The sequence below is a fragment of the Micromys minutus genome, assembly GCF_963924665.1.
Source record: "Micromys minutus genome assembly, chromosome: 24".
Classification (NCBI taxonomy): domain Eukaryota; kingdom Metazoa; phylum Chordata; class Mammalia; order Rodentia; family Muridae; genus Micromys; species Micromys minutus.
The window spans coordinates 33,835,750-33,860,699 of record NC_137959.1 but is presented as its reverse complement, the minus strand read 5'-3'; the positions used below and the strand labels follow the sequence as shown (position 1 = coordinate 33,860,699).

At 41.1% G+C, this 24,950-nt stretch overlaps 1 protein-coding gene across 1 annotated transcript in view; it reads right to left on the bottom strand.

Moving 5' to 3' along the window:
- Positions 1 to 24,950, bottom strand: part of PDPR (pyruvate dehydrogenase phosphatase regulatory subunit) — a 44,661-nt gene that overhangs the window by 4,954 nt on the left and 14,757 nt on the right. The window contains exons 4-17 of the mRNA XM_080936819.1: positions 22,276 to 22,357; positions 21,996 to 22,159; positions 19,985 to 20,106; positions 19,579 to 19,696; positions 17,835 to 17,984; positions 16,659 to 16,851; positions 13,594 to 13,718; positions 10,841 to 10,996; positions 10,059 to 10,192; positions 8,935 to 9,083; positions 7,566 to 7,678; positions 5,986 to 6,080; positions 4,681 to 4,770; positions 1,468 to 1,650 (exon numbers count right to left, since the gene is read on the bottom strand). Of these exons, the coding sequence (XP_080792945.1) occupies positions 1,468 to 1,650; positions 4,681 to 4,770; positions 5,986 to 6,080; positions 7,566 to 7,678; positions 8,935 to 9,083; positions 10,059 to 10,192; positions 10,841 to 10,996; positions 13,594 to 13,718; positions 16,659 to 16,851; positions 17,835 to 17,984; positions 19,579 to 19,696; positions 19,985 to 20,106; positions 21,996 to 22,159; positions 22,276 to 22,357 (1,874 nt within the window). The remainder of the gene's footprint in view (positions 1 to 1,467; positions 1,651 to 4,680; positions 4,771 to 5,985; positions 6,081 to 7,565; positions 7,679 to 8,934; positions 9,084 to 10,058; positions 10,193 to 10,840; positions 10,997 to 13,593; positions 13,719 to 16,658; positions 16,852 to 17,834; positions 17,985 to 19,578; positions 19,697 to 19,984; positions 20,107 to 21,995; positions 22,160 to 22,275; positions 22,358 to 24,950) is intronic.

Below are 24,950 nucleotides of genomic sequence, written 5' to 3'. Positions count from 1 at the left end.
AAATACCAGTCTTTACATGGCCCTTGCATGTAAAGGTGGAGAGTGTGTGGGTATGCAGCATACATATTTAGACTACATTACTGCTAGCTTTTAGGAAAAAAAATGACAATGTTTGAGGGAGGCATTGTGAAAAGCTGTATACACAGCAGAGGGACCAAAGAACTTTTTTAAAATTCATTTTATGTGAGTACGCTGTTGCTTTCTTCAGTCAAGCACACCAGAAGAGGGCATCCAATTCCATTAATAATGGTTGGGAGCCACCATGTGGTTGCTGGGAATTGCACTCAGGACCTCTATAAGAGCAGTCAGTGCTCTTAACTACTGAGCCATCTCTCCAGCCCCCATAGAGTCTATGAACAGATTTCAATCATGAGTCTACAGGAAACAAAGAATGTTAGAAAAACTGAAAAGTTAATCAAGAATACTTGCTAGAGGAATGGTAAGACGGCTCAGCAGATAAAGGCTCTTATCACACAGGCCTAGAAACCAGAGATTGAGCCTTGGGACCCATGTAAAGTTGGCAGCAAAGAACCAATTCCACAAAATTAGAGACAGGTAACTTTCGTGTATTTCCAACAAAAAGCCCATGCATTATATATATGTATAATTTAACATTTTCACAGCACTCAAAAAAATGTATGTAATTTTTTTATGGCTATTTATATGCAGTGGCCAAAGCAAGAAGTAGATAAATGACTAAATGCTATCCGGGTATGACGGCACACAGCCTGGTCTACATAGAAGTTCCAGGTCAGCCAGAACTGCATAATAAGGCCTTGTCTCAGAAAAGAAAAACTACTGGTGTACCATTAGGGAACTGCCTAAATACACTGTTGGAAATGCAGTGAGGTATAAGTTTAACACCTCTAAGTTCAAAGTGGGTAGGGGATCGTACACTGGCACACTTGGACATTCTAACAGTCTAGAACAGACAGAAACTGCTGCTTCTGAGAAGACACTGGTTGAGGTTCAGAGGTGAGAGGATTAGGATAACCTCTTGAACTAGTTTTCTAAATAATAATACCTGGGGCTGGCGAGGTAAGAGGTCTTGTAGAAAACCCAAGCTGTTTGCTCCCAGTGGCCTCTTTTGGCAACCTCATTCAAATGCATATGCCTCATGCAGACATATATGCATTCACATAATTAAAAGTTAAAAATACATTTTAAGAAGAAATTGCCTAATTAAGAAACTGACTTAAGATGACAAATTTGGATAACTACTGTAGTACATTGATGAAATGACCACAAACCACTAAAACACTTATGCTAATGCAAACAGGTGTCATCATGGTATTGGGGTTTCATTTGAAATATGCATCCCACAGGTAAGTCTCCTGTCCTGAGAATACACTGTTCCGTGTGATTTACCTGATGCTAGCTAGCACTTTCCTATTTTTCCTGCTCTTCTTACCTTAAGACACATCACAACTGCTTGGCTAAGAGGCACAAGAGAAATCTGGACAATACCTTCTCTAACTTCACTCGAGACTCTCCTCCACATTCCAGGGGCGTGGTGAGGGTGTTTAAGTCCTGACCCCAGAAAGCAAAAAACTTCTCAATTCGGAGACTTCTGAGAGCGTAATACCCAGCATTTCGGATTCCGTATTTCTGCCCAACACTCATCACCTCATTGTAGACGTGTAGAGCATACTACATGAAGAGAAGAAAAGTCAGCAACTAATGAGCTTTCTAATTAACTGAAGTGGCTCCAAAGTGGGCTGCAGGAAAAGATTTCATTATTTTTAACAGTTAATTTTAAACAGATATATTCACATTTTTTAAAAAGGTTTATTAATTTCATGTATGTAAGTACTCTGTAGCTGTTTTCAGACACACCAGAAAGAGGGCATCGGATCCCATTTCAGATGGTTGTGAGCCACCATGTGGTTGCTGGAAATTGAACTCAGGACCTCTGGAAGAGCAGTCAGTGCTCTTGACCACTGAGCCATCTCTCCAGCTCAATATATTCACATTTTAAAAACAACCTGAAAGCTGCTGAAGACATGCAGCTCAGCTGGTATCTTCAGCTTATCTTCCTAGCAGTTACAAAGCTCAGTGTTAGAATGCTTGCCCAGCATGCACGTGACTCTTGGTTCAGTCCTGGGTAACACATGCAAAAACCTCACACCATGTATCAAAGGACAACCTAGAAAAATGTATCATGTATGGAAGAGATGGGTCACTGATTAAAGGCACTTGCTGTTCTTTGCAGATATCCTGGATTCAACATGGCAGCTCACAATAGTTTATTTCTGTCTTTTAACTCTAATTCCAGGGGATCCAATGCCTTTTTTTCTAACCTCCATGGCCACTGACCCATGTGGTGCAAAGACATACATACATGTAGGCAAACACCCACACACATAAAAATAGTATGTTCAAAATATTTAAAGTACCTAGAAATACAAATTAATTTCTCTGTTTTTGACTATGGATGTAATGTAACTAGTTACAAATTCTGCCACCACAACTTACTGTCTACTGGATGATGCTCAAACTGAACCAAACTAAGTCCCACCTTTATACAAAACAGTGTGTGTGTGGCTGGAGAGAAATGAAAAACTAAATTGATGACAAAGATCAGGCTCAGTGGTTGAGGTATTTGTACCCTATGTAAGGACTTTATCCCTCTGACCTCCATGTATGTACCATGACAGGTATGCCCTGACACAAGACACACAACAAATTAAAAAATCAAGAGTGCAAGTGCTATGAGAGGAAGCCTTGGCAAAGTGGAAGCAGTTCCAGGTTGGTTTAAGAATGGAGAATTGGTAGCTAGGCCTGGTCCTGGGGGATGGTGGGTGGGAAGGTAACATGGTCAAAGGAAAGGATATGACCAAAAACTCCAGGAAACATCTACTCTGACTTAGTATGTGACACCTATTCCTTTAAGTGATAGGATATATCACTTAAACTTGACAAAGAAATCTCAGGAATACACAAGTAATATTATTGGATAGTGGTGAGTGCTACAGAAGAAAAGGTAAAAGTACAAGAGACAGGTAAGAGGACAAATGGCTCTAAATAAGCTCTGACCAAGAGATAATGTGGGTGGGCATGGCGCTCACACTTTTAATCCCAGGACTCAGAAGGCAGAGGCAGGGATCTCTTAAACTTAAGGCGAGCCTGATCTATAGTGAGTTCCAGGACAGCCAGAGCTATATTCTGAAACTGTCTCAGTGAAACAAAAGAAAACAGTGATAGAGACGGCTCAGTAGTTAAGAGCACTTGCTCTTCTAAAGGACTCAGGTTTGGCTCATCATCATTAGCTCACCAACACTTGTCACTCCATTTCCAGGGAGTCTCACTCCTCTTCTGGTCTCTTCTGTGCACCTCCACACGTGCACCATACATAGATTCAGGCACATATGAAAAGTAATGTATACATGTAGGTGGGCATGTATGTGCTGGAGGAGGGGATATGAGACCTGAAAGGGGACAGTAGTGAGCTTGGGTTTACCAGAAGGAAAACAAAGCAGCAGCCTGTCTAACTTGTTCCAGGACTAGCTCCAAAAAACTCTGGCCAAGTTCAGAAGCAAGAAGATAGGACTGCCCAGTCTGTGGAGTGGTTTTCAGTCTCATTCCACTTCACTCAGAAGGAAAGTTAAACTTGAGCAGGCATGATGGGACACATGCATAATCCTAGCTTTCAGGAGATAGAGACCAGCCTGGGCTATAATACTGAGACCCCCCCAAGAGCAGTTTAAAAAAAAAAAACAAGCAGCATATGGGAGGCAGCAGAGGCAGACAGATCTCTGAGTTCAAGGCTAGCCTATACAGTGAGTTTAAAGACAGCCAGGATACATAGAAAAACCCTGTCTCTAAAATCAAATAAAATTTAAAATAAATTACAACAAAACATATAATCCCAAAGGTGCTAAGTATTCCCCCATCCCTATCTTTGCATTTACTTGCATATACATCTAAATTACTGATTAAAAATTAATAAAATAATTTCTACTATATTAGGTGTTGTTAATTGATGGGAGCTAGTTATGAAGGTGATGGTCAGTTTTTAATCTACATAATTAATTTTATAAGGTTTAAAATATGTTGATATTTGGCATTTTGGTTATGAGCCTAGACTTTACAACTGAGCCATCTCTAGCCCACTGTGCTGGTATTGAGATTCCTAGAGTCTCATGTACCCCAGACCAAACTGAAACTCCTGCTTCCAACCTTCTCAGGGCTAGGATTGTGGGGACGTGCTTTACCATACCTAGTTAATACAATATTCAAACTGGGGACTAACTGACATGCAAGAAAAACAGTATGCTAAGTAAGCTACATTCCTAGGATGTAGTCTGAGTCCTGGGATTTTTAAGATGTTTAAGCATTTTATTTCTATTCCATATATGTGAGTGTTCTGCCTCTATGTATCAATGTATATCATGTATGTGCCTGGTGCCCTTGGAGGTCAGAGGTGGGCAGTATTTTCCCACAACTAGATATACAGATGGTTGTGAGCTCCCATGTGGGTGTGAGATAGAATGAAAGTATTCTGTGCTCCCTCCCTCAAGTTTTTATTTTATAATGCATGTATCTCTTCAACATTAACTATTAAAAATGATAAAACCTTTTCCCTGCACCCTGCCCAAGACTGGGTGGGATACACCATTCTGAACATGTTGGTACTCAGGAATCTTGGGAAACTGGTAGCCCTGCCCAGACCCCTCTTACCTCTATGGGGATATAAAGCATGAATCCTGGCTCTCCCGTGTGAGTCATACTCATCACCCGGATCCCATTTGCATAGCCCACACTCATCTCCTGCAAAGAAAAAGAAAGCAGTTGGCACTTGTCCTTCATGGCAGTCAGTACCCAAGGGGAACCCTGTCAGCACCCACCCTCTGCTAAATCCTAGACCTATGACCAAGGAAGCATTTCTCTTTACCAACTTGTGCTAAAACATTTGAGTTAGCCAAGCAGCATTAGGAACAATGAAGACCAATCAAGAGTCTTCTCTGGGGGACTCTGTAGGCTAACTTGAGGCATCTGACACACAACGGACGATGCCCGCAGACTAGAATTCATATACTCTGGGACCAGAGACAGCTTCTAATATTACAGCTGCTCATTTTCCTTGAAAGGGTCACTGATACAGCACTGCAATAAGCTACTTCCACATGAATTCTGACAAGATAATCCATTTACCAGGCACAGGTTTGTGGGTTGAATCATAAAGTACAGAGAAGACTTTAGAGGGATCTGTTCACTAACACGGAAGTTTTCTGTTGTTTTCTCTGCTTGGGAGAACAGAGGAAATCATTAAACAGTTTGCTCTGAAAATCTAACTCGGTTTTGAACTTCCAAGTTCCTCCATTGCTAATGGCTGAGCATTCGGTTATTCAGTTCTAGTGTGTGCCAGGCAACTAGTTGTTTGTTGTTTACGGTTCAGCTTCAGCTATACCATTTCTTCCAGGAAGATATGTATAAAAACAAAAACAGCAAATGCAAGGAGAAAAAAATCTGACCTCAGTGTGCATTTACTATTTATTAATTCAGGTGCTACAGAAACCAATATAATATACATAATATTGTATTTATTATATACATACCTGACATTCAAAGACATTGAATATACTTCAGGGAGTATCCTAATCCTTACTAAATAAAGCAGGCTTGAAAGTAAAAAATAAAATTTGCTCGGTGATTTTGCTTGCTTAATAAAGGTCAAAACACTTTAAGTATTCACACCACATTAAAAGTGTGAACCTACCATCACTATAAAAGAAAACAATCTTTACCACTTAAAAAAACAGAACGCTAGGAATGTGGCACAGTTGGTAGTGTGCTTGCCTAGCATGCATGGAGCCATGGGTTTGATTCTCAGCACCATATAAACCAAGTACACACATACCTGCAATCACAGCACTTGAGCAGGAAGATCAGAAGTGTTAGGCCATTCTCAGCTACATAACAAGTTTGAGACCTGCAAGCACTATGTGAGACCCTGATTACAAACAATAAATCACTAGTACTTACCTTGCAAAAGAGAGTTGGAAAGTGGTCTGGAGTCATAGGGGCATAGGACAACTCAGATAGCACATCCACAGCTCGGGGTCCAATCAGATTGAGGGCTATAGAGTGGAGAACAAGAAATGTTCAGCTTCTCCAGAGAACAGTCTCTTCTGAACTTGTCCACTGTCCTTGTTTCTTTACCTACTACTATCATAAAATACACTGACAAGATCAACTTAAAGAGTAGTTTTCTAGTTTACAGGTCAAGGCCAGTCCGTCATGGCAGGGTAGTCAAGGCATCACAAGTGTGCAGTAGTTGGACACCTGCCATCCACAACTGGGAAACTGACAAAGGCATGCTGCTGCTTAACTCCCTTTATAGTATGGAGTCCAAGCCAGGGAATGGTGTCACCCAGCCGGTGGGCCTTTCTACCACAATTGATATGGTAATTTACCACAGGCAAGTACATTTTATCTCCCAGGTGATTCTAGGATTTTTGTCAAATTGGTGTTTAAACTAACCACTATACCTGCATAGGACCTGGTCTAGAGATGGTGAAACATTTTTTTTAAAAAAAAAATGTCCCTTTACTCAGAGACCTGAGGTTCAGTGTCAAGTGCCTGGGCTCTAGCAACAATAGGCTGACTGAACTGCTGACTGGCTGGTGTGAAGAGCCTAGCTAGAGTGGTTCTTCTTGAAAGTTCACAGGAAGGATGGGTTTACAGTCTCCTCTGCAGTGAGATTAGGGTCACCAGACCAAGACCTAACCAAGAGGTCACTTTCAGATCTGGCCATATACCAAGCACTATAGTTCTCTTTCTCTCCCTACATGATGGAAATAACCCCAATTCCAAAGCAGGATCTGGAGAACTGTCTCTCCAACCTAGACTCTGCTGCCTGTGACAGAACTACACCTAACTGCTCTAGTACAGGCTAGAATACAACCAGTGTTCAATAATCTATACTTTGCCAAGCTAGTGGCAAGAAGCCAATCATAATTGCTGCTAATGAGAATAAAGGCCTAGGTGAGATGAATGGATTGAATAAGATGAATGCAAGTCACTTTTCTCCTTCCACCGTATGACTCCCAGGGCCAGAACTGAATAAATTAATTGAATGTCAATTATCTGTGTTCACAGTGTCTTATTTAAGGACCATACAGTTTGTTTTTGTGAAACAGCTCTGGCTGTCCTAGAACTGATCATGTAGACCAGACTCAGGAAGATCTACCTACTTCTGCCTCCTGGATGTTTTGATGAAGACGTGCATCATTACATGTAGCTAAGGGTTAAAGATTTGCTGATTGTTTTTTCATGCTCATGGATGTTTTACATGCATCTGTGTCTCACATATATGTTGTACCATGGAAGACAGAAGAGTACATTGGATGTGAGCTGCCTTGTGGATGGTAGTAAGTGAACCAGAGTGCTCCGGAAGAACAGCCAGTTCTCTTAACTAAGCCATCTCTCTCCAGCCCTGCCCCAGCATTTCTCTTTAACACTAATTCTGATGCTCATTTGTAAAGTCAAATATAAATAAGGTACGTAAATACAAGATAACCTGCATCTGTTTCCTTATTGGGCTGCCCTGAAAGGCTGATTACCTGTGTATTTCCAGGTGACGTCCTCCAGCAGCAAGTTGCTATCTTTTGGCAAGTATTTGTTAAGCCAGGCCCAAGAGTGAACCTGCTGATCAGTTGGAGAGATCATGAAGAAACTGAAAATAAAGCCCCCAAATAATCAAAACCAAAAGGCAGAAAAAGAATTGAGAACTTATAAACAATCTCTTAACTTTTAGAGAGGATATTTCACCATTCTAGATTCTATACCCAGAACAGCAAATTTACACAGATTTAGTAACATTCATAAAGAATCCTTTCCAATTAGGATGACTACAGCCAGTTTTACATAGCACAGCTTTTTCTGTTCATGTTTTTAAACAGAGTGAGTGTGGAACTTTGGGCTGGGCTGGGCTGGGCTGGGTGCCAGAAGCCCCACACAGAAATCTCTGGTCAGGGACGGGAGTGGCTTCTGCCACCTCCGCTGCTGGGATGGCTGGTTGCTTGGGTTCAGGCGAAGAGGGGAAGCCCCCGACAGGGAAGGGGGGATTGATTCCGCTGCTTCCACTGCTGGGTCTGGCCTGTCCCAATTTCCACCGCTGCCACAAGATGTCGGGCTGGGCTGAAGCAAGCCAATGGGAGGCTCCAGCGTGAGATGCAAGAAGTTTTGGGAGAGGAAATCTCTCTTCCCAAAAGTCGGTGATAACAGCTCTTATGACAGAAGCTCTCAGATGACAGAATGATTCTTGCACACCTTTACTTTTGGACAATCCCCCTATATACAGTTTTGAGATGGTTCAGAGTCTGACGACAGGTGCTTCCTATTGGCTTGGCCTGAGGGCTTGGGAAGACCTTGTCTATGTATTTGGGGGCGGTCCTGCTTCTGTCCTGAGTGTGGTCATGGCTTCACCTTCACTTAGGGTGTTACTGAGCCTACCTCACACCTCTGGAGGAGGGACTTGGGGCGTGGCAGTGCGGTGTAAGCATCATGAAGAGGCCTGATTTCTAGGGAGACTAGGAAGCTCCTGCCATCCCTTCAGGTCCTCCAAGGCTTCACTTGTCTCTATTAAAAACAAGGTACTCTTCACCGCCTACCAACTGCCCCTCAGGTGAGTCCTACTTTATAGGCCAAGCAGGCCTGGAACTCCTCACATAGCTCAGGTTGGCCCCAAACTTGTGTTAAACCTTTACAACTCCTGACATTATAGGTGTGAGCCACCACACCCACCCTGGGTTTCTTCTCTTGGTTTACCTTTGCTAATTTGTTTGCAGGTGACAGATTTAGGCAGGAATTTATGAAATAGTTTCTGGGTCCCTTGGACTGTGGCCTCCTAGAGAAGTACTTAGTGCTCTACATACAGAGCCCATGAAGTATCAGTTTAGTGGAGGAGGAGGGCATAGCAGCTCAACTCACCTGTGTTTGGTCAGACGTGCAATGCTGCAGTCGTTTTCATATCCTCCGTATTCATTGAGCATGCCAGTATGAACAATGTGGCCCACAGGTACATCTAGGTCATTGGAGAAAAGGTACTGCAGGCTTTCTAAAGCCTGGTCCCCAGTGGACTGCAAGGAAAGAGATAAGGCAACGACAATAAACAGATGAGCTCATAACCACATAACCATGCAGCAGTGCACCTTACTGAGGAAAGTCAATGACACAATACATATATGACACTATCTGCAGGTTTACTTTCCTGTAAGAAGCCACAAGGAAAACTGACCATCAGTACTTAGGATAAATGGGTCTTTCTAAGTTAATTAAAAATGGCTACAAGAGACAAATTTCAGAAAAATATGATTATACAGATGAAACACTAAAATAGTGTAGCATTCTTCCAGAATCCAGTGGTCAAGAAAACTGGCTGCACTTCCAGAGATCTTGAGTTCAATCCTAGCAACCACAGGGTGCCTCACAGCCATCTATAACTAGAGTTCCATGAGATCCAATGCCGTCCTCAGGTATACAGATACATAATGCAGACAAAACAATCATATGCACAAACAAATCTTTGCTGCGCTGGTGGTGCTCACCTTTAATGCCAGCACTTAGGAGACAGAGGCAGGCAGATCTCTCAATTGGAGGCCAGCCTGGTCTATAAAGTGAATTCCAGTATGCAAGGGCTACATAGAAAAGCCCTGTCACAGAGACAGAGTCAGAGAGAGAAAGAAAGAGAAGAAAAGGAGGAAAAAGAGGAGGAGGAGGAGGAGAGAGAAGCAAGAGAAGATAAGACACAGACATTTGGGGCTGGAGCATTGGTTAAGAGTACTGGTTGTTCTTCCAAAGGACCTGGGTCAATTCCCCAGCACCCACATGGCAGCTAATAGCTATTTATAACTCCAATCCCAGGGGAATTTAAAGCTACCTTCAGGCTTTCTCAGGCACTGCATGCACATGGTGCACAGGCATACATTGAAGCAAAATAACTATACATATGAAATTAAAAACTAACATAAAAAATACATGAAAGAAAGAAAAGAAAAACAAGTAAGTAGAAAATGCTTCCCCAAAATTTTAAGTTTTGGTTCCCAAATACTTACAGTTATTTCAAATTTTGTGAAGGAAGACATGTCAATGACACACACAGCTTCCTTACAGCATTTAACTTCAGACTCCACAATGTCAAACCAGTCTGGCTTGTAGAAAGTCTTACTCTGTTCCAATGCAAGAAGGTCTACAAAACAGAAAAAACAAGGTGGAAAGAAAAACTTTTGACACTGAGAAGTCTCCATATGTTTTATTATGGCCTACAAGACTCTTTTCCTTCCAGGAATACATCTAGCTTATAGGCACTTACTAAATACCAGTTTTAAGATGGGGGTAGAAGCAACTAGCTCAGCAGTTGAAATGTTTGCTATGCAAGCATGAGGACTTGAGTTTGGGTCCCCAACATGCATATGTTAAGCTAGGCCTAACAGTGAACCCCTGTAATCCCAGTGACAGGAAAAGACAAGAGGATCCAGTGGCTTGTTGGCCAGCAGTTTAGCCAATCAGTGAACTCCAGATTCAGTGAAAAAAAATCTGTCTGATAAAGTAAGGTGCAGAACAACAAAGAAAACACTCAAAATAAATCTCTGGTCTATACAAGGGTAAACATATACACAGACAAACATGTATACAAAACACACACAAATACACACATAGACACACACACACACACACACCCAGGTGTGGTGATTTCTGCCTGTAATCACTGCACTTGAGATGCTAAAATAGAGGACTGATGAGGATTCAAAACCAACCTGAAATATAATGTAAGTTTCTAGGCTAAGATGTGAGATTTTGTCTCAAAAAGAAGACAGACAGACAGACACATTCTTACCCTTGTTGGGTGGAACAAAGTACTTTGGCCTCTCGAATCCATGTTTCTCCATCCATCTGGCTCCCTGAGCATCCAGTCGGTCATAAAGAGGAGACGTGCGTAACTGCCTTCCAGTCTGGAAATCCCAGCGGGGAACCTTCAGATCATATATCAATGCTAGAACAGATAAACAGTCTGTCAGCTGGACCTGGAGCACAGGCTTACAATTCCAGAGACCTGGGTGGCTAAGTATAAGAACTTCAAATTCAAGATGTACCTCCTAGGCTACCAACTAGGCTCTAGCCAAACCAAGCCTGGGCAACTTGTGGTGATTTGAATTAGAACGGCCCCCACAGACTCATATATTTGAAAGTTAGGTTCCCAGCTGGCAGAACTCTTTTGGGAAGAATTAAGAAGTGTGGCCTTGTTAGAGGTGTGTCACTGGAGGTGGACTCTGAAGTTTCAAAGCCCATACCAGGTCCAGTGCTTCTCTCTCTGCCTCCTTTAACTTGCAGATTAAGATGAACTACTGTTCTAGTACCAGGTGCCATGCTCCCTGGCATAATGGTCATAGACTCACTCTGAAACTATTCACAAGCCCCAGTTAAATGATTCCTTTATAAGTTTCCTTGGTCATGATGTCTCCTCATAGCAAGAGAAAAGCAACTAGGACTGCAGCTTAGCAAGTCCCCATCTCAGTAAAAATTCAAAAACAAAGCAAAGGACTGAGGCTGATATGATATACTTGCTTAGCATACAGGAAGCTCTGAGGTTCAGTCTCCATTACCATAAAAAAAGAGGGTGGGGTGGGGGGTGGGTAAGAACAACATTTCTGCAGTTACAAATACTGGCTGCTCTTCCAAAGGATCTGGGTTCATTTTCTAGGCACACACAAAAGGAAAATAACATTTTGTGTATTAGAGAAAAAAAAATTAAAGCCAAGTGAGGGTAATGCACACACTTTAATCCCAGTAGGAGCAGGCAGAACTACTGGATCTATGTCCCAGGACAGTGAGGATACACAGAGAAACTCTTATTTAACTGGTAATCAAGCATTCAAAAAAATTATTTAATTAAAGTGGTATCCATGATAGTCTATCAAAGCCCAGAGTCACAGACTGAACTGAGAAGAACTGAGTAACCAATGTTCACAAGAGCCTGGAATCACTGCAACTCAAAAGGGAGTAATTGGCAGGGAATATCCCCAAAGGAACATATCTAGTTCAGAAGAAAGAAAAACTTATAAATACTGGCATTATCTAGCTTGCAAACACTAGCAAGCTATTTACACCTGTTTACATTTTAAGTTCCAAATAAGTAGGCAGAAACAATGGGAGAAAAGTCACAGGTCTAAATTTTGTAAAGCTTCAAAGCATAGATGAAGGCTGTATCTTTTTGAGGAGGTGGGGAGGGTCAGGTTTTGAGACAGGGATTCTCCATGTAGCCCTGGCTGTCCTTGAACTTACTCTGTAGACCAGGTTCACCTCAAACTCACAGAGATCCACCTGCCTCTACCCCCCACTCCACAGTGCTGAGATCACAAAGTGTGTACCTAGCTTGATAAAGGCTGTATCTAAGGGGACACAGGTAATTTTTTTTAAAAGTATGTTCAAAGACAGGTATGTTGGCACAAACCATTAATCTCAGCACCCAAGAAGCAGAGGCAGGGCGATTGTTATGAGTTCCATGCCAGCTAGGAATACAGTGAGAAGCTACCTTGGGGACAAAAAGCATATTAGAGGCTATCTTCCTTAAGTAACAAGTTCCAGGCTAGCCACAGCTACAAAAAGTGGGGGTTTTTTTTTGTTTTTGTTTTTGTTTTTAGGACCCTTGATTCTTTGCTTCTGCTGCTGGGATCTTCATGATTTACAGAGTTTACCTTTAATATGTAACATCTTTTGAAGAGAAAGTTATGGCACACCTTCATTTGATAATTCTGAAATCTGAAGTGACATTATTTACATAACAAAGCTAAAAGCAAAATTAATTTCTATCTCTTTTTTAAGATTTTATTTTTGGAGCTGGAGCGATGGCTTAGTATAAAAGCACTAACCACTCTTCCAGAGAACCTGCATTCAATCCCTAGAAACCTGTGCAAAGGTAGGAAAAGCCAACTCTGCAGAACTGTCCTCTGACCCCCACATCTGCCCTGTTCTGTGATATGTGTACCCACACCACATACCAGACACACAACAATATATAACAGATTTTTAGAAAGGAAGAAAACAATGGGTATTGGTGACATGACAAAGAGGTCCTCAATCCTCAGTACCAGAGAGAGAAAAAGATAGAGGGAGGGCGGGGGGGGGGGGGGGGCAAGGATTGGTACCATATACCTGTAATTCTAGCACTTAGGAGATAGAGGCAGAAAGATCAGGAGTTTAAGGCAATAGTAAGTTAATGACAGCGTGGATTCTATGAGATTCCATCCCAAAATAATGACAAAATCTACCCAATGATCTCAAACTAGGTGGGAAGTTGAGGTAGCATCAAGGCCCACTAAAAAGGCTGCATTGCTAGCTGCACAGAGGAAGCTGCAACATATTAGCTTGCAAGTCGCAGTCTCCTTTCCTATTCCTAACATGGTCCAATATAACGAAAATGTTTCTAATATCAGACAGGGCATAAATCCTATCATCAGACCTGAAACAGCCACAGATGAGAAACCCAATTCAAAGTATCGTTATTAGAGAGATAAGGGAAAATCCTGACTGATAAAACAAGCCACTTAAAGACTTCTGGGCCCAATAAAATTAGAATAAAAGCACACTTACGCATAACTTCCATCACCCGATGGCGTAGAAAGGTGCGGCTGCTCTGGAGGGCTCCAAAGCGCTGCAAATCCAACTCCCAGACATTTTCAGAGGGATAACCATACACCATCCATTCAGCTAGGAACCTGTTTGGATGGAGACGGAAAGCTGTTGGGCCTCAGGTGGGACAGAGAGAATAACTCAAATAATAGACAAATCAAGAACCAATGGAACCCAGAACCTGGGCTGTCACAGAAGTTGAGCACTTCCAGACAGTTTCCTCACATTTTCTAAAAGAAACAAACATGGACCCAAGTACTATTCGCATAGAAACTCAATGAGGATTTTTTTTTTTTTTAAATATAGGTTCTGTATACATAAGCCCTGACTGTCCTAGAACTCACTGTGTAGACCAGGCTGGCCTCAACCCCAGAGAGATATGCATGCCTCTACTTCATGAGACTGGGGATTACAGGAGAATTCCACACTATACACAGCTTTTGAGGCTTTGTAAAAATTTTATGTGGGGCTGAAGAGATGACTCAGTGGTGAGGTCCTGAGTTCAAATCCCAGCAACCACACGGTGGCTCACAACCATCTGTAATGAGATCTGATGCCCTCTTCTGGTGTGTCTGAAGAAAGCTACAGTGTACTTACATATAATAAATAATCTTTAAAAAAGAAAACTTAATTCTTAAAAAAAAAATTATGTGTATGAGTCTTTAGTCTACGTGTGAATTTGTGTGCCAAAACAGCTGGTACTTACAGAGGCCAGAAGAGAGCACTGGATGTGCTACAGTTGGAATGACATGTGGCCATAAACTTCCATGTAGATTTTAACTCCAATAACAGAATCCCCAAGAAAGTGTTCAGGATAGAAGCCGTATGTATGAGGAAAGTAATGTGCTCCTTTTCACACAACAGTCACTTGGAGACAGCTATATGGGTGTCTCACCATGTCTCTGCTCCAAATGTCTCTGATGCCTCTTCTTCTTCACAGCCATCTAAACACTGACTTCATGAATTTAACCTTTTCTCTTTTATTACTGTGCATGTGTATATGACGGGAGATAACTGTGAAGTCACTTCTCTCCCTCTGCCTTTACAGAGATTCCTAAAATTGAACTTAGGTTGCTAGGCTTGTGTAAAAAGCTCCTTTCCTCCTCAGCCATCTGACCGGCTTCCCAAATGCCCCAGAAAAATATTTCAATTATGATAAAATACATTTGATCCTTGAAGAGCATGGTTTGGATCAGAGCAGGTATATTTTATTTCTAGATTTTTAAAAATTGTTGCTTTGTGACAATTAGAAAAAGAAGAAAAAACAACTCCTTTACCCTACAAATATCAAAACACTGAGTTAGAAGGGTTGAAGAGAAGGCTCAGCAAAGAGCACAAACTGCTCTTGTATAGGACCAGAGTTCAGTTGCCAGAACCCACCCTATAACTTCAGCTCCAGCAAGAGGCTTCAACACTGGCCGTCACAGGCACCTGCACTCATGTGCACATATTCATATATACACAGTTGAAAATAAAAACATCTTTTAAGAGGCAAAAACAGAGGGGCTGGAGAGATGGCTTGGCGATTAAGAGCACTGATTGCTCTTCCACAGGACCAACCTTCCAATTTCCTGCAGCCACATGGCAACTTACAACTACAATCCAGTGCCAAGTGATGTGACAGTCTCATACAGACAAACATGCAGGCAAAAAGCCAATGCACATTAAATAAATAAATCATTAAAAAAGAAAAAAGCACCTAGCTTTTTCCCCCAGCATCCAGGAGACAAAGGCAGGTAGAGCTCTGAGTCTGTGGCCAGCATAGTCCACATACTGAGTTCCAGAAAGACAGGGATACATGAAGAAACTCTTGTCTTGAACCCTGACCCCTTAAAAAAAAGGTATACCAAAATGTATCAAATACATATAAATAAGTACTATTTACTAATATATATATGCAAACATTTTAATTTATAAAAATTTCAAATTAGTTTTTTTGGGTTGGGTTGTGGTGGATATGTTGGGGGTTTTTGTTTGTTTTGTATAACAACCCTGGCTGCCCTGGAACCCGATCTGTAGTCCAGGCTGGCCTCAAACTCAGAGACCCACTTGCCTCTGCCTTCTGAATATGGGATAAAGGCATGTACCACCATGCCAGGCCCCACTTTCTCACTCTTAACCCAGGCTAAATAGAAATCACTACGTAGTCTAGGCTGGCCTCAAACTCAACTCAGTCCTCCTCTATCAGTCCCCTAAGTGCTAGGATTAGGGTATGTGCTACCATATCCAGATAATCAACTTTTTAACCAGAGAATAAAGTGTCCTATGCTGCTGAGAATGACCTTGAACTCCTGATCCTCCTGCCCTTTACCTCCCAAGAGCTAGAAATGTATGCATACAGCTGATCAACTATTGCTAAGTGTGGCACAGTGACTGGAACCGCTCTCGCAGTCCATCCTGCAGAACAGAGGCAGCAGACCTATCTGACACAACTCTGCATTTTCTCTTCCCCAGGCAACCACTATTTTTCTTTCTGTTTTTATGACTACCCTAAGTACCTCACATAAATGGAATAGTACAGTACTTGTATCCTTCTATGACTGGCTTATTTTTTTATTCTCAAAACAGAGTCTCACTATGTAGTCTTGGCTGACCTCAAATTTACAGAGATCTACCTGCTTCTGCTTTCCCAACTAAGGTTTAAAAGCATGTAGCACCACCCCCAGCTGGTTTTTCTAAGTATTTATTTTTAAACTAAAAATTTAACTGCCTAGCTTGATTGCCTATTTCACTTACCATACCTGACTACACAATCAAAACATTAACATTTGTTGAAACTGAAAAATTAAAATAAATGTTTTCCCACAGGTAGTGGTTAACTAAATGACTGAGTTCCCAAAATATTATATTCAGTTACATTTATGTAATATGAATAAGGTAATTACCTTGAAGATAATAACTCTCAAATATATACTGCTATTTACATTACTATATGGTCATAGCACATGTTAACAATGAATAATCTAAAAGGGAAGAGCCTAGCAAGCTGAGGTGTCCACAGGTGACTCTACATAAGAAAGACTTACTTTCCAGCTCCTCCACCCAACGACAGGCCAGCAGAGTTCATCCCTGCCAGGACAAAGTAGCCCTGTACTACAGGAGACTCGCCCATGATGCACTTCATGTCTGGTGTGAAGGTCTCAGGGCAATTCACCAACTTCAAAATCTCCAGAGTCTCCAATCCTGGCATCCTACGCAGGAGGGAACTCAACAGGGGCTCTGAGCAATCAAAACAAACCCAAACAGAGTCCTCACCTTTAGGGAATTAAACTTTTTCAAGTACTTAAACTTTTTACTCCTCCTTTCAAAAATTCTTTAGAGGACACTTTCCTAAGAGTCATTTGGTTATCAGAGAGATGAAGATTGGTGGAATTACAGAACACAACTACAAAATGTTTGGCATTCAAAGTAAGAAAAACCATACTTTACAAGGCAAGGAGCAACACAACAAAAAGAAGCACAGATGACAACAAGCAGTAATCTTGAAGGGGTCAAGTGTGGGAAGATCTCAGATTACCTAACGGTTCCATGAAAGACAGTGTTTCCTACACTGAGATGAATGTAAGAACAGGTATGCGCTTTGTTCTATCTCTGGCCACTGTCCCATGGGACAGCAGTAAGAGATGCAAACAGGATTAACTGGCTGGTGGGCACAGGGTTTCCCATAAGCAGCAGTTTATTCTTTTAAAAACCCATCAAGGATGGAAGAAAAATTAGGAGATCTTTTGATATCCTTTTAGTTTATAACCATGTACAATACAATAATTACTCAAAAAAGACAAAGTCTTAAAATAAAGACCATATTAGCAAAATAATCTACTTTCACAATCCTCCTGCCTCAGCCTCCCACATGCTGGGATTACAAGCAGGAAAACATCACCATGTTCCTCTTCAATTTTATTAAGTCTTGCTATAGGAAAGTCCTTCTAGTCTAAAGTTTCAATAGTGATTAAAATAAATAAAGGATAAATCAAGTTCATTAAGCAAGCCTGTAGACCCCTGCCTCCATGAAACTAACCAGTAACCATATCTTTAGTTCAAGCAAACTTTAGACTATTTTTCAAGATTACTATTGTACTTTCTAGAGCTGTCTTAAAAGACACATTAAAAAAAAAAAAAAAAGCTATTTCATGAAAATACCTTGAAAAATTTAACATTTTAGATAAGGAAGAAGCACTGTTGTTATAATTTACTTCACATACCAAAGTGATCCCAATCTTCCCGAAGGTTCTGAATTTCCAACTGGTTCTTGCCTTCAGTGAAAATAGGTTTTGGGTTCTTCTCAAAGCCTCCAGACAAGATGCCACCCTGCCAGTTCCTAATGAAAATTCTCCCATCAGCATCCACAATAGCTAAAGAGAAACAACAAGGAAGTGGGACAAAGGAGAAAACAAGGTGTTAGAGACCAGTCGGATTCCTAGATTGAGAGAATGACCTTACCAACAGCACAGCATCCAGTAAATGCAGGCATCCATTAGTCTTAAGATAGCACTGAAGGCCAGGCAGCAGTGGGAGGAGGAGGCAGGTGGATCTCCGAGAGTTCAAGGCTAGCCTGGTCTACAGAATGAGTTCCAGGACAGCCAAGGCTACATAGAGAAACCCTGTCTTAAAACAAAAGCAAACAAACAAACAAACAAACAAACAAACAAAACATTGGAAGTCAGGGGGAAAGATCTTCACATTCAAGATTACAGAAAAGATGGTTTCTCTGATTATCCCAAACATTACCAGCAACCTAAAACCTCTCCAACACCTCACAGTCAAATTATATTACCACCACTGTGCCTAGCCAAAGTCTAACACAAACGGGAGATGCAGAGTTCATTCCCTGAAATGATATCAAAACCCTTCTAAGCTCAGCATGCCTGCCTCTGCCTCCAAGTCCACAAAAGTGAATTCTAGGCCAGCTAGGACTATACAATGAAACTCTGTCTCAAAAATAAATAAATATGCCGGGGCTGGAGAGATGGCTCAGTGGTTAGGAGCACTGACTGCTCTTCCAGAGGTCCTGAGTTCAATTCCCACCAACCACATGGTGGCTCACAACCATCTGTAATGAGATCCGATGCCCTCTTCTGGTGTGTCTGAAAACAGCTACAGTGTACTCATATAAATAAAAAAATTAAAAAAAAAAAAAAAAAAAACCTCTTAAAAAATAAATAAATATTCCAGGCAGTAGTGGTGCATGCCTTAATCCTAATACTCAGGAGGTAGAGGCAGGTGAATCTCTGAGAGTTCAAGGCCAGCCTGGTCTACAGAGGGAGTGCCAGGTCAGGCAGGGCTACTGTCTGCCTTGAAAAACAAGAAAGAAAGAAAGAGAGAGAGAGAGAGAGAGAGGAAAGGAAGGAAGAAAGGAAAAGGGGAAGGAAGGAAAAAAGAAAGGGAAGGAGTAAAATAACCTCACTTTTTCTTCCTTCTATGGTTATAACCATTAAGCCACTAAGTATATGAACGACCTAGACACTTATACAACTGATACCAAAGTTGAAAGCTCAAAAGTTATATTCCAAGTTCTCAATGAACTAAAAGCAGCTTTAAACAAACAAACAAACAAACAAACAAAGCAGAGCAGTGTTGGTGCACGTCTTTAATCCCAGCACTCTGGAGGCTGAGGCAGGCAGCTCTCTGTGAGATTGAGGCCATCCTGGTCTACAAAACAAGTCCAGGACAGCTAAGACTATTACAGAGAAACCCTGTTTCAAAAAAACAAGCAAACAAAAACCAAAGAGCTCTTAAAGTCATCTTCATTTTGGTTATCTTTTCCTAAGAAGTAATCAAAGAAAAGTTAAAGTTGGATTCACCTCCCAGTAACATGCTCCAGAAAAGAAAAAAGTCACATAATATGTTCTTAATGAAGTTTTCCTTTCAAAGGACAGGATACTAACTAGCAAGGAGATGAAATTTTTTAAAAAGAAGAATGAAAGAAAGAAAAATACAAGTCCTCACTTGGTGTGTTGCTCTGCAGAGGGGCATCCCTGGGACGAGTCAGAAGGTAGAAGTGTTCACAGGCGTGTAGCGGGATACTAACCGGCTCCTCGTTGGACAGACCCAGCTCATATGCCCACTACAATGGACAGTTTGTAGGTGAGAAAAGGAACAGAAACACAGTCAGCCTAAGTTACTTCTAACTAAGATGGCACTATTTTACCCAGTGTGGAAAAAGACTACCACTAGCTGCTCGTATTTGAGGATTAAGTATAGATTTTTGGTTTAGAATATAATTCTGGATTACCCAATCCAAATAGGCAGTACGGTATCTGGTGTCTCAGAAAAATGATAATCTTATATCTCTACAGTAAAAAGTCCAGATTTAAATAAACTCAGAAACCCAGTAATACTGTTGCCAACCTACCTGACCAGCACAGTTGACAAAATACTGACATTCAATCTGTCCTTTATCGGTTTCCACACCAGTAACTTGACCTTTTTTGATCAGTACATGAAGAACACTTGTCCGGTCATAAATCTGAACACCTATTACAAAACAAAGAAAAAAGAAGGCAAATTATTAGCCAGGCAGTGGTGGTGCAGGCCTTTGATCCCAACACTTGGGAGGTAGAAACAGAAGGATCTCTGTGAAGTATATCTAGGTCAGCCAATTCTATGGAGCAAGTTCCAGGACAGCCAGGGCTACACAAAGAAACTGTCTCAGGAAAACCAAAAAGAAAAAAAAAGGAGGCAAATTATTTGATGTTAAAAAATTAAGGTCTCTGGGAGGCTGGAGAGATGGCTCCGCCAATTAAGACTGTTCTTCCAGAGGTCCTGAGTTCAGTTCCCAACAACCACATGGTGGCTCACAACCACCTATACTGGGATCTGATGCCCTCTTCTAGTGTGTAGGTATACATGCTGACACAGCACTCATAAACATTAAATAAATCAATAATTTTTTTAAAAAGCTAACCTGTCTGAAGCAGACTCTCTACTCAAAAAAATACTGAAAAGCTGGGTTGATACTTTAATTTAAAAACAGAACCTCAGCACAGTATGGTGAAATACAATGGTGATTTCAGCACTTTGGAGTCTAAGAATTGGCTACATGGCAAGTTTCAGGTTAGCCTGAGGTACATAGTAAAACCCTACTTCAAAAACAAACAAAAAAAACAAGGACAATTCAGCTCCGTAGTAGAACATCTGTCTGGCATGCCCAAAGCACTGGGTCTAATTCTCAGCACTATAATGAATCGTAAAATACATGTAACACTCTGGAAATTAAGTCTTTCTCTGACTTACTCTGGATCATATTTAAGCTATAGATTAAACTCCAAGATCATTCTCTAGCCTTGGCACTTCTCACATCTGAGAGCCAGGACTCTCCTAAGTCTGATATGTATTACTCAGCTCAAGTAGTTCCTTAGAACAAATGGATACTATTTAAAAATACAGTATATTAAGGTCTAGGTAAAATATGAAGGCCTAAATAGCTGTTACCTGGCTAGCCTGCCATTATAAGGAAATTTTCTCATATGTTTCTGCTGTTACTAGGAAATTTCCTCATCCCTAAGTTGATTACATATTCTGTTATGTTCTGTGTGCCCTTGGAAACCAGTCAATATAGATGTCAGTAGAACTGCTTAGCATACAGTTACCCGCAATAAGCCTGGACACAAACCAACCACCACCCAGTGACACTTCCTGCACCAATGTAGAAGTTTTTACAGTATTTGCTTTTATAAGCCGCCCCTGGGATGGACCCCAACATAAGATAGACACCTGCACCAATATAAGAAGCTATCTGGAATAGGACTTCCACTTTGAGTAGGGGTCAAGGAAAGTTTAAGTTCCCAAGATGTCCCTGGAACTAACATCCTAACCTGGCAAAAAAAGACATGTGTGCACGTGGGCAACTGACACCCTGGTTGGTGAGTTAGAACATGAATATTAATTAGACAAGGCAAGTCCCCTGCCACAGTTGAATACCCCAACCAACAGGAGCAAAATAAGTGTTCCTTACAACAAAGACATGTTCCTAAGAAAATACCCTATCCTTAAGTCCTGATTGGTAGAATAAGTTGGCACAGTGTCTGTAGATTTTAGGCTTAAAAACTCTGTAGAATCTTAATTCAGGATCACGGTTCAGTTCCCGAATCTAGACCATGGCCCTGACTGATCATTCCTGGGGTGTATGCTCAATAAGCTATCCCTGTCTGACTGATCGGTGTTCATGTGCTTTGTGAAGTGACTCCTGGACCCCAACACAGTGCATCAGTCAAAACTGGAAAACTGAGTATCTCATACCTTTCTTTCCCCATACCTAAGCTGGTCTTAGTACCAACCGTGACACACTCTTAGATAACCCCTTTTTCTCAAACTCATGCAAAATAATAATAAGCAAATATATAAACAAACAAAAACCTACTCACCATTCTGGGAGGCAGCACTTGCCAGGGCAAGAGCCACATCAGCAGAGGACACTACTGCATCCTCAGGGACATGCATGGCCCCCACCAGATCATGCACATTGAGGAGAGGGTGAAGTTCAGCCACTTTCTTCGGGGAGATGATCTCAGAAGGGATACCTACAATACTGCCGTAGAACAAAAGGTGACAATGACATTTATGGGCTCTCTGGTAGAGATCAAATATTCAAAGTGAGAAGGGGTGTGTAGTCTTAGGCTAAGAGTATGTAGTACTCTTACATACTTCAGCCTTGAGTTGATACGCTTCAGAGAGATCAACCGGTCCTGAGTCTGAGCCAGAGAGACTGAGCCTGTCCTTAAGTAACCTGTAAGAAGAATCAGCCAAATGAGCAGTCCAATGGGATCCACTAGATTATAGGTTAGACCTATTATGAATCATTTAGTAAAGTTGAAACACATCAGAGATATAACTACTCTCAGCTCACAATTTGTGAGGGCCAACTAGAATTCTAACATATATAAAAGCATTCAAAATAATAATGAAAGCTACTATGGCTGGAAGTTTTGCTAGGGCAAGAGCTCACCCCTTTATTTATTTCCCTTTCAGTCTTATTGGGAGTACACTTCTTAGTGAAAGCCATTTATGACATTGTTTACCAGAGAGTCAGTTAGATTCCCACTCCTTCCCCAGTACAGCCAAACAAGCTGTTACCTAGACACAGGCTAGTGGACCCTCTTAGAACATTCAATCTTGAGTAAGCAGATGAATGATTGGAAAACCCTCATGTCCTACAGAAGCAGTAATGTCTTGACAGCTTACTCATCTTCCCTATATCTTGGCCCCCTAGCCTTTCTACAGCTGGAAGTTTCCTGAAATTAAGTGATTTAATAAGCTTTGATTCCTCTTGGGTGGGAAGGTTTGTCCAAAATCAAGACACAATGCCATCTCTAGTTTACCTTCTTTCATGTTAATTTTTTCCGTTGAAAAAAAATTTTATAGCCAGACCTGATAGTACATGCCTTTAATCCCAGCACCTGGTAGCTAGATAGATGGATCTCTGGATTCAAGGCCAGTAGGGTCTATATAGCAAGTTCAAGTCTAGCCACAGCTACATAGTGAGACCCTATCTCAAACAAACAAACAAAAAGTTTATTATTAATATAAATAGATAAATGGATATACAAATGCCACAGCATGTGTGTGGTAGTTGGAGGACAACATTCTCAGGGGTCAGTTCTCTCCATCTACTATGGGTTCAGCAAGAAGGCAAAATACAACAGCAACACTCATCTGTTTCCTAACTGTGGACACAAGGTGAAGTGACAAGTCACCTCTTGCTCCTGCCTTCCTCATGCTTGTGTACCCAATGTCTGTGCCCTCACACCATAAGCTAAAATAGACCCTTAAGTGGCTTGTCAAGACATTCTGTACCAGCAACAATATACCCTCCTTCTCCAACACCAAAATGCCTACTTCTCTTAATCCTTAATGTATTTATTCTCCAATTGCTGTCATATATTACTCATTTACTGAATCTGAACAGAAGAAAAACAAAAAACAAAAAACAAAAAAAAAAAAAAACAGAAGTGACCACATCTCCTCAAGAAATAAAACTGCTGCTAATCAAGAGTCAGTTGTATCAAATGACTAGGCTAAGGGGGAACAGTTAAACACCCTGGTCAAAAATGGGTCTAATGTGATGCACCTATAGTCTCAGATACAGAAGAAGCTAGGATAAGAGGGTCACTGAAGCCTAAGAGTCAAACGCTCCCTAGTTTAATTCTTTTACCTTACTTTAGTATAATAGTTACACACTTAAAATACTATTGGTCTCTTCCCATCTGTCAAGATTTTATATGAGTATATAAATGTTAAAATAATTCAAAAGTAAAGCTGGAAAGACAGCTCAGCAGTTAAAAGCTCTTGATACTCTTTCAGAGTACCCACGATCAGTTCCAAGAACCTACATGTTGCCTTACAACCACCCGTAACTCTAGTTTCAAAAGATCCAACAACCTCTCTTAGCCTCCATAGGCACCAGGCACATACATAGTATATATGTATACATACATACATACACACTTGCAGCAGGCAAAATACGTGGCAGTTTGAATGAGAATGGTCTTCACAGACTCATATATTTGAATGTTGAATCTCGTTCCCACTTGGGAACTATTTAGGAAGGATTAGAAAGTATGGCCTTATTGGAGAAGGTGAGTCACTGAGGTTGTTGGACTTTGAGGTTTGAAAAACAGTCCACACCACACCAAGTCTCACACTCTCTCTTCCTCCATCTTGCAGATCATATGCAAGTTCTCAGCTACTGCTGCAGTACTATGTCTGCCTGCCTGCCTGTTGCCATGTTTCCTGCAATTTCATACTTATTTTATAAATTTCTTTGGTCATAATGTCTACTCACAGCAATACAACAGTAACTAGGACATACACGTAAAATAACAATTAGTCTTGAAAATATATATATGAAATTTGGGGGAATGGAGGATCTCACTATGTAGCTCTGGCTACTGGAACTCACTCTGTAGACCAGGCTGGCCTTGAACTCAAAAAGATCTGCCTCCCAAGTGCTGAGAGTGAAGGCACACGCCACTATACCTAGCTACATATGATATTTTTTTTAATTTTTATTTATTTGTTTTATGTATGAGTACACCTTTGCTCTCTTCAGACACACCAGAAGAGGTGTGGTTCCCATTACAGATGGTTGTGAGCTGCCATGTGGTTGCTGGGAATTAAACTCAGGACCTCAGAAAGAGCAATCAGTGCTCTTAACTGCTGAGCCATCTCTTTAGCCCTACATATAATTTTTAAAGCCAAAATTATAGAGTTAGACTTAGAAACCATTCCTGTGCAGCTCTTAGATCCTGTTTCCTACCAATCTCAGTAGCTTTATTTTTCTGTATTTCTATTTTGCAAAAAATCAGCAGATAGTAGCTTTA